General features: G+C 46.1%; 1 protein-coding gene across 2 annotated transcripts; it reads left to right on the forward strand.

The window, feature by feature from the left end:
• The first annotated feature begins 4129 nt into the window (after positions 1-4129).
• Positions 4130-9543, forward strand: LOC123060257 (protein NSP-INTERACTING KINASE 3). 2 transcript variants are annotated; one of them, XM_044482870.1, is made up of 11 exons: positions 4130-4549; positions 4811-4943; positions 5029-5100; positions 5212-5355; positions 5445-5516; positions 5607-5666; positions 5798-5895; positions 6006-6155; positions 6796-7137; positions 7920-8311; positions 8934-9543. In XM_044482870.1, exons 2-11 carry the CDS (start codon positions 4822-4824, stop codon positions 9255-9257), a joined length of 1776 nt encoding a protein of 591 aa, XP_044338805.1. In that variant the 5' UTR covers positions 4130-4549; positions 4811-4821; the 3' UTR covers positions 9258-9543. The 2 variants fall into 2 exon arrangements, with proteins under 2 accessions (XP_044338805.1, XP_044338804.1); XM_044482869.1 differs by having other exon boundaries at positions 4131-4549; positions 6790-7137.
• Positions 9544-10068: the final 525 nt, after the last annotated feature.

Genomic DNA, 10068 nt, shown 5'->3' on the forward strand with positions numbered 1-10068 from the left:
GGATCTGCTAAAATCAGGAGTAATTTGGAGAGTGTCTGATGGGTCTAATATTAATATCTGGAGAGATAACTGGCTCCCTAGAACCTCTGGGCTTAAAGTTACTGCAAGGAAGAACAAGACCAGAATTAAATGGGTATCTGAATTGATCTTGAGTGGTCCTAGGAGATGGGATGAGGATTTGGTCAAGCATTTGTTTTACCCGCATGATGCGGAGGAGATCCTTAGTTTGCGCATTCAATCAGTAGGGGATGGTGACTTTGTTGCTTGGCATTTTGAGAGGAATGGGTTGTTCTTGGTTAAAAGTGCGTACAAGCTTGCGCTCAATCTTAAGGAAAAAGAAGAAGATGAGGGGCAACATAGTAGGGCTATGAGGGGGGAGAGAAAAATTTGGGATTTGATCTGGAGAGCCAATGTTCCTCAGAAAATTCGTATTTTTGCGTGGCGGGTAGCTATCAATAGCTTGGCTGTCCAGGTTAACAGAGTGGTGCATCACCAAGCTACGATTAGTACTTGCTCAATTTGTGGAGTGGAAGATGAAAGTACGTTTCATGTGCTTGTCGACTGTCCAAAGGCTTATGCTTTGCGTATGGCCATGAGGGACACTTGGGAATTACCTGTGGAGGAGGTGTTCAGGTATACTGGGTGTGATTGGTTTCTTATCCTTCTGGATCAATTGAGTCCTCTGATGCGTGACAGAATTATCTTCATCTTTTGGAGAGCCTGGCATTTGAGAAATGATTTGATTTTTGGTAAGGGGAAGGAATCTGTCACAGGCTCTGCTAGTTTTGTGGATAATTACTGGTTGTCGTTTGTTGCTTGCCATTCCTATCCACTGGTGGACTCGGAGAATAAAGGAAAAGGTATCGCTCCTGGTCTAAAATCTGTTCCTAATACCTTGGGAACTCAGGTGGCTTGGCAACCCCCTCCTTCGGATTATATCAAGATAAATGTCAACGCAAGCTTTGTGGAGAGCATTAGAGCTGCAAGTGTGGGTGTGGTGGCTAGGGACTCCTCTGGAAATGTCATTGTCTCCTCTTGGGATTTCATTGGATGTTGTAAAAACACGGAGGAAGCGGAACTTCGGGCTTGCATTGCTGGTCTCTATATAGGTATTACGCTCCATAATCCTATAATTTTAGAGACTGACTGTGTGCTTGTTGCTACGTCTCTTGCAAAGGAAAGTTTTGACCGGTCAACGCTATTTGATTTGAAGAAGGAAGCAATGAGTATCTCCAAGATGCTACCTATGGTCAAAATTTCAAAGATTAACCGGTCAGCCAATGTGGTGGCTCATCTTATTGCTAAGTATAGTTTTGATAATAGGTCAGACGGTATTCTTGTTAATGATGTTCCGGCCTGTGTGATGAATTTTGTAATGAGTGATTGTAATAACTCTGTGGGTTAATTAATATATGAGGACCTGACAAAAAAAATTATTGGCGTGTTTGATAGGCTTCATACAAGCCAACCAGACAAAATGGACTGTTTGGTTGCCTAGGTCACATCAAAATGTTGGTCCGCACAAACCTTAAAGCACCTTTGGGCCTGGCTTGGGGTAACGACCGAATCAGCTGTTTTTCCACAGCCAGGATCGAGCGATGCATCTCGTGGAGGTAGGCTCGAGATGTCGCTTTTGTTTCCTGAAGTGCTAACATAATTACCCTCACCACTCTCTCTCTCCCCTCTCTTCACTCTCCCCAGTCTCACAACGATGGCAGTGAGCGGCGGAGTGAAGAACTGTAAGTCGATCATCGGCGTCGATCACTGACTTCACCATCGCACTGGCAAGAGTTCGGCAATGGCGGTAAGCCCTTTTTCCTCTCTTTTGATTTCTGCATTCGATTCGTGCATTATATTCGAGCTCTAGGGATTGGATTGAACGTGGGAGGCTCGAAAGGGGATTGACACCACATCTGGATTTAGGTAGTACCGATGGATTTCAGGGTTCACACGAGGATTTTTTTTAGTACAAAGGGGCTGGGGGATGGGGTAGATCAACCTTACAAGCACCGATACATCATAGCAGCGGCACCCTAGAGGCACTTGGAGGACTATACCCTTGTCGTTGTCCACCTCCAGCTTGACCACATTTACCACCATCTCTTCCTCATCGTCACCGTCTAGAACACGGGCATTATACGGTTGTCTGGCGTCGGCACCCTGACCACCAGCTCCACCACTTCATGGTCATCCTCTTAGCGCCACCGCGACGGCTGGTTGGGTGTGAGGAGGTCTGGCAAGCCTGTACTTTTCCCATCTGGCTCGTTGATCACTGGACTCAACCTATCCATCCCCAGCGCAGTATGTCCACTGACATAGCGCCTTTCACTGGGTCATGTAGCATCGTCTTCAACTCCTCCTTCGCCGCCTTCAACACCATCTTGTCTGCCTCTTTATGCATCGCCTCAATGTCGGTGAACTGAGAGCACACCTCCATGATCTTGGCGAATTTGGTGCGGTCACCGAGTGAGCAGCCAAGGAAGAAAGGGGTTGGGGATGAGGTTCGTGGCGATGGAGAGGTGGTGGGACATAACTGTGGACGAGGATAGAAGACACAGACGAGGAACTTTGGCTATTGCCATGAAGAGGCCGGGGAAGGTCATCCTTGCACCAAAGCTGGAGGGCTTGCTGACGCCACTGGACTTCACCAAGCATTTCCCTGCCATCCCTCAGGAGTTTTGGTTTAGAGGAATTTCATAGGAATTCTAGAGGATAGGATTCTTATAGGGTTTTTTTTCCTTTAGAGCCCTTTGGTTCATAGGAATGGATTCCTATTCCTACATAGGATTGGTTCCTATCCTCCACATTTCATAGGAAAATAAAAAAAAGTCTAGACTCAATGGAAAAATGACATCTTGATTTCTATTCCTACTCATAGATTTGAGATACATGTCATCTCATTTCCTACAAGATTCCTATTTCTATGATAATCCTATCCTATGAATCAAAAGAGGCCTTAAGCTCAAGAGCAACAGTGGCTGCACCTCACGAGTAGTGATGTAATTTTAAAATCTTGGCAATTAAAAAAGGACACACCGTGAAGAGTCCAATAAGCAAGACCTGGAGCTGGACGGACGAGTGTGTGAGGGATAACAGGCTGGCTCGCTAGCTACTCGAGTAGGGTAGAGTGCGGAGAGAGAGGGACGGGACAAGAGAAATAAAAGGCTCGGTCGCATGTGAGTCGAGTCGGCGGTGCAGTGCGTGTCGTCGGTTCCTTGTTGTTCCCCTCGGGCTCCTTTCTTTTATCCTCCCCCGTCATTCCGTTTTATAATCCAGTTCATCATCAGTACAAGAGCAACTCACCGCCGCGCAGAGGCCCGTGCCTGACTGCTTCCTACACCGGTTTGTGACAAACATGCGCTGCTCCGTTTTGTTACTAGAGTTGGCCAATGCGACAAGAGCAACGATTCCAATCTACGTAGGAGTACTCCGGCGGGGCATTGTTTTTTGCTCAACTCTGTACTGGAGTCAGTGGCAGTAGCACAATTTGGTGTGTGCTGGTACTCCGTTTTTATTTGTTTGCATGCGTCGTTGTGACTTGTGAGTACTAGTAGTAGATTCAATGTTAATTTCGTAGACAGACGCAACTCAATGAAAATAAAAATAAAAATGCAGAGAGACAGAGGGAGAGGATTGTGACCGGGGTCATCATCTCGGCTGCATTATTGGGCCATCTGCCGTCTCCGGTACGCAAAGCCACTCCACTTTCCTTGGAATTTTTTTCATTAGTTTAGCTTTCTCGGACAGAATTATTGTATGAATGCAGGGTATAGTTGTTGGTATAAAGAAGGACTGGACGAGCAAATCCGGAGGAACAAAAATGCGTGCTGCTGTTTTCGTTGCTGCTGGGTGCTGACAGTACGGTACTGTATGACGCTGTCTGTCTATGTACACCAACAATTATACCACTCTCCAGCTGGTGGAGAGGGGAGAATACACATGCACACACCGAAGTGGAAATGGGTGGGAGCAGGGGCCGAAAGCCTGGGGACGGCCGTGGGTCGCACGCCGGTGGCATGCGCGTCCGTCCGTGTCGGCCGCGTACACGCTCCGCACAGCCACAGTCCGTCCTGGGTCCTTTTGGCGGTTTGCAGCGGCAGCGGCATGGATCGGTCGATAGGGTGCCTGTTGCCTGTTGGCGTCTGCCCCCACTCCACTCCACCAGCCCAGCACCAACCTCCATTCGCTTCCCTTGCTGCGCGCTAGTACTAGTAGATTAGATAGGCGGGCGGGCGGGATTGATTTTGATTGATCGCCTTCCTTCTCCTTCCGGCGGCCGAGCGGGCTCCCTTCTGCTCTGCTGCCGCGGCGCGGCGCGGAGGCGGGGGAATTCCGGTGTGGTTCGGTCTTCGTCTCCGTCGCCGCCGTCGTCTTGTCCGGGGCGAATCTGCGGGCTGCGGAGGGGATGGAGACGTGGGCGCGGTGGCGGTGGTGGGTGGTGGCCGCCGCCGGCGTGCTCTGCGCGGTCCTGCCGCCGCCGGCGTGCTCTGCGCGGTCCTGCCGCCGCCGGCCGCCGCCACGCTCTCTCCCACCGGCATCAACTACGAAGGTAACCATCTTATCGATCTTGCTTCTTCCCCCGAGTTTCTCTCAAGTGAAAAAAGTGTTTTCCGGCGCAACAAGATTCAGCCAAATTGGCAAAGGATTTCCGGTTTCCCTTCTTGGCAACCCCCAATTTGGAGAAGCGCACCAATGCCGGCGCTTCCGTTGCTTCCTCGCCATAACTGATGTTTGCTGCCATGTCTCAAAAAAAAAAGTTGTTTGCTGCTGGGATTTGGTTAAGCTGAGCCTGAATCTTGTTGGGTCGCAGTGGTGGCGCTCATGGCCATCAAGACGGAGCTGCAGGACCACTACAACGTGCTCGACAACTGGGACATCAACTCCGTCGACCCCTGCAGCTGGAGGATGGTCACCTGCTCCTCCGACGGCTACGTCTCCGCGCTGTACGCCCCGCTCTTTGCCCCTCCTCCGGTCTATCTCCGGTGAGCGTCACCAGACTAATCTTCTCAGGTTCATCTGTGCTCGCAGTGGTCTGCCCAGCCAACGCCTGTCCGGAAAACTGTCGCCCGGCATCGGGAACCTCACCAGGCTGCAATCTGTGTAAGCGGCTCATTGCTAGTAAAATTTATTACTGTTTCTTTGAAAATGTATTGCTCTAGGTTCCAGAAAAATGAAAGATTGCAAGTGTTCGTGTTTACTGTTTCTGGACAGGCTATTGCAGAACAACGCGATTTCCGGCACTATTCCCAGCACCATAGGCAGGCTGGGGATGCTCCAGACGCTCGACATGTCAGACAATCATCTCACCGGGAGCATCCCGACTTCACTCGGCGATCTCAAGAACCTCAACTATCTGTGAGATTTCTTGACCCGGTTATTGAATTTCTCTGCCTCTTTCCTCTGTGTACACAGCAGTTCACTCCTTGTCCTCTTGTTCCTGCCAGGAAATTGAATAACAACAGTTTATCTGGAGTCTTACCTGAATCACTGGCCACCATTAATGGCCTCGCACTTGTGTATGTCCTGTGAATCCCTTAGTTATTCTTGTTTCCCTCTTTCCTCTGTGTACTGCAACAAGCAGCTCTAATAATTGGCCTGTTTCGCAGAGACCTCTCGTTTAACAACCTGAGCGGTCCCGTGCCAAAGATTTCTGCAAGAACTTTCAGGTGAGTAGTTCAGCTTATGCCCGATCACCTGGCTAATTCAATTCCTACCTGAACACCCTCCGTGCATGCTCTACACTATTATTGCTCATGCTCTCATTTCTTCTTTCCTTTATTGTCGCTTGTTTGTACAGCATTGCTGGGAATTCAATGATCTGTGGCGTCAAGTCTGGAGACAATTGCTCGTCCGTGTCGCTGGACCCGCTTTCTTATCCACCAGATGACCTTAAGAGTGAGAATTTTTTTCTTTTTTCTTTTACCTTGAGAAATATACATCAATAGCATAAAAATGGTATTGTTTTATCCCCTCTGCTCTGCTCATATTCGTTTCCTTTTCTTCAGTTCAGCCACAACAAGCCATGTCAAGAAGTCACCGAATTGCTATCATCTGTGGAGCAACTGTGGGTTCTGTAGCGTTTGTCGCTATTGTGGTCAGTATGCTTCTTTGGTGGAGGCATAGGCGTAATCAGCAGATATTTTTTGATGTAAATGGTAATGCTCTTTTCGATGTTGGGCTTGTTCATAGTAACACTGTCTGGATTTAAACTTCAAAAAATAGACATCTTTGTTGTGTCAAAGATTGAAGAATCTTGTTTCTTTAGTTTTGAGCTATATGTTTCATATTTTCCTGTTTCGTAGCAAATTAATTTTGACAAAGAGAGATATAAAAATGCTCTTGGTTCATTTGACTTACTTACCTTTGGTCAAAGCTGAATGGTTAACATTGGACTAATCTTCAGTTATTTAATTTCCACACCGTGTTAAATTCAAATAAACACGGGATACCACATAATCCATTTTGTGGATTTCTGTAGCTTCTAGTGATAACATAGGCAATCAATCTGTTACAGTTCATTAGGACAGCCACTACCAATTCAGAATTTTATACTTGGTTGCTTACATGCCTAGGTGCCCCTTGTTACAAAAACCTTTGCTGCAGTTCTGCCCAGTTACTTTTGATACATTGATTTGCCTTGCAACAAACATGAGATCTCTCATTTTACAAATATACTACTTGATCTGGTAGTTATAACATGCTTACAGTTTGGGTCCATGCTTTCCTGTCTGGCATGTTATGCTGTTTTAGTTCCATACTATGGTACCTGATACTGATACCTCCTCTTAGCTACAGATCAATATGACCCAGAAGTATGCTTGGGCCATCTGAAAAAGTACACCTTCAAGGAGCTTCGAGCATCTACCAACAATTTCAACTCAAAAAACATATTAGGTGAAGGTGGCTATGGAATAGTATACAAGGGTTTCTTACGTGATGGTTCGATTGTTGCTGTTAAAAGATTGAAAGACTACAATGCTGTTGGTGGGGAAGTTCAATTTCAAACTGAAGTTGAAGTCATAAGCTTAGCTGTTCATCGGAATCTCCTACGGCTCATTGGATTCTGCACTACAGAGTGCGAGAGATTACTTGTCTATCCTTATATGCCAAATGGAAGTGTTGCTTCTCAATTGCGTGGTTAGTCTCTTTCCCCATGCACTTAAGAACCTTTTAAGTAATTAGCATTACTTGTGCAGATTCATTAATGGCCTGTTTAATTTCTGCTTTCCTTTGCCATGCATTAGGCTCATTTCAGATTTACAGTCTAGCATGGATCCATGTTGGCGTATTGTTTCAGTCAACTCAGACTGCCACCAAATGCTCAACTTGAAAAGCTGACACTTGTTAGCGTTCAGGACAAGAGATCCTCAACATGTTCACCTATAGCATGTCATATAGTAGTCTTATCTGCTTTTAGTGAAAGTTATACTACAATCTTGAAAGCATTAACTAGGCTCATACACAGTCTACCAGCCATTTGTGGTTTTGAGTTTTGACCCACCTACCTTTCACCACATATCATCCTGGGTAGATTCGTCCTTCTGTCTCGCCATCAAACAAAGCTCGGCTATGGTGATTGCTCCTGTTGGAAGTACACTGTTTGTGCTGATAGAAGTAGTTCCATCAATTAATTCAAATCATACTCATGCTCTCTGACTCCCTCTATTTACTTAACTCTTTATTGACATTTCACAGTGCACCATATTTTGGAATATGAACTGAGCTATCCACAACATGACATGTCTAGATTTACTATTGATGAAATGAATTAATCCCTCCGATTCATATTACTTGTCGCTCACTTAGTACAAAATAAAAAAAGAGCCATCTTATGACAGCTTTCCATTTATACTATTCAGTTTGCAAGCAAACTAACCTTCTCTTCAGTAAACCTAAACTTTCCTGCATTTCTTTTCCAGAGCATATAAATGGCAAGCCAGCTCTAGATTGGTCGAGGAGAAAGATGATAGCACTGGGTACAGCGAGAGGGCTGCTTTATTTGCATGAGCAGTGTGATCCAAAAATAATCCATCGTGATGTAAAAGCCTCCAATGTGCTTCTTGATGAATATTTTGAAGCAATTGTGGGTGATTTCGGACTGGCAAAACTGTTGGATCACCAGGAGACCCATGTTACCACTGCAGTGCGTGGTACCGTGGGACACATAGCTCCAGAGTATTTGTCAACTGGGCAGTCATCGGAGAAGACAGATGTGTTTGGGTTTGGGGTCCTGTTGGTTGAGTTGATCACTGGCCAGAAAGCATTAGATTTCGGAAGACTGGCAAATCAGAAGGGCGGAGTGCTTGATTTGGTAAGCATGTTATATCGTGTCCTTTCGGTGCAATGGTCTCAAGTTCACTTTATTACTTTATGTGAAAAGACCGCTTTCTCCTTTCCATTCGAGTTTCTTCGATTCTCGCCTTTAGTTTGGTCTCTTCAGAGCTTTTCGACAACTATGTATGTCGCTTTTAGCTCCTTTCTCGCCTTTTACATTGAGTACACTTGAGATGCTGAAGCATATTTTCATAGTAGAAAACAGAAGCTGCAAAAATGATGCCATCCCTGTTAGTTTATATGGCATTCATTTCTGTTAATCGTTTATCATAGTGTCAGCATATTAACTACTCCCTCCGTAAACTGATATAAGATCTTTTAGATCACTACTTTAGTTTACAGAGGAAGTAACTATTAACCATCAGTTACCACCTTCTGTTTAGAGTTCAGACTTGAGACCACTTGTCAAAATAAGTATTCAAGGGTGGTCTCTTTTCTTAGTGGTGTATACATTTTGAAGGATGCCAATACAAAGAAATATTTCTTGCCGGACCACCTAGGTCTCTTTCTTTGTGTTCTTTGTAAGGGTGTCGATACGAAGAGATATTTCACGGGCGGAAATCGGCCTTATTTCTGATTCTTGCATGTGGTGGTTCCAGGTAAAGAAGCTCCATCAGGAGAAGCAGCTGAACATGATGGTGGACAAAGACCTGGGCAGCAACTACGACAGGGTGGAGCTGGAGGAGATGGTGCAGGTGGCCCTGCTGTGCACGCAGTACTACCCGTCCCACCGCCCCAGGATGTCGGAGGTGATCCGGATGCTGGAAGGCGACGGGCTCGCGGAGAAATGGGAGGCGTCGCAGAACGTGGACACGCCCAAGTCCGTCTCGTCGGAGCTCCTGCCCCTGAAGTTCACCGATTTCGCGGGGGCGGACGAGTCCTCGGTCGGCCTCGAGGCCATGGAGCTCTCCGGACCAAGGTGACCGGCGATCCATTTGATCGCGTAGATGCTTGCTGTTGCCTGGATGGTCGCATTCGACTAGGAGACGGGGCAAAGGAGAGGTGACATTTTTTTTGATGTCGGATAGGGTAAGGGTAGGTGGTGGCATTCATTTGTATATACGGGCATGGTATCGTGTATTTGTGTGAGCTCAGGTCGGCCCTTCGTTGCTGCTCATGTACATGTAGGCTAAGAGAGAAGAGAAGAGAAGAGATGGGATGAGTTGAGTAAATATACAGTAGAAAGGAAAATCTTCCATTAGTCAGATATATCCTATGTCTTTCCTCTTGTTTGTCAGGCCTTGCATATGGTGGTTATCTTACTACTCTGTTTGAAAGCTCTTCATTTTTTACGTCTCAAGTTTCGCTGGAATCCCATACGCATTTTGGTTCTAAAAAACTTTGAAGCCATCAGAGACCGAACCCTGACGCGGCATTTCTAAAACTGACGGAATGGTTGAGAGGCAGAGACGGACATTCTTTCTTCCTCCCGTTTTGCCTTGCAATGCACAAGGAAGGTGCTGCACTGTCTGTAAAACTAGGTGATTTCCTCACGCTTTGCTGCCGGATTTTAAAGATTAATTTTGAATAATTTTTGTATGAATGAAATGACCTAAATCAAAAGCTATTATTTCAGAGGTAACTATGTGTGAACGGAGAGTATGCATGTACAATGAATCATTAGAAATGAAACAATTAAATTGGGGAATGTATGTGCTACAAAATCACATTTGATGACGTGAATGGTTGCATGTTGAGAGAATTAGCGTTAGTGGGGATCAACTATTTAGACAT

Source organism: Triticum aestivum, chromosome 3A (genome assembly GCF_018294505.1).
Source record: "Triticum aestivum cultivar Chinese Spring chromosome 3A, IWGSC CS RefSeq v2.1, whole genome shotgun sequence".
Classification (NCBI taxonomy): Eukaryota; Viridiplantae; Streptophyta; class Magnoliopsida; order Poales; family Poaceae; genus Triticum; species Triticum aestivum.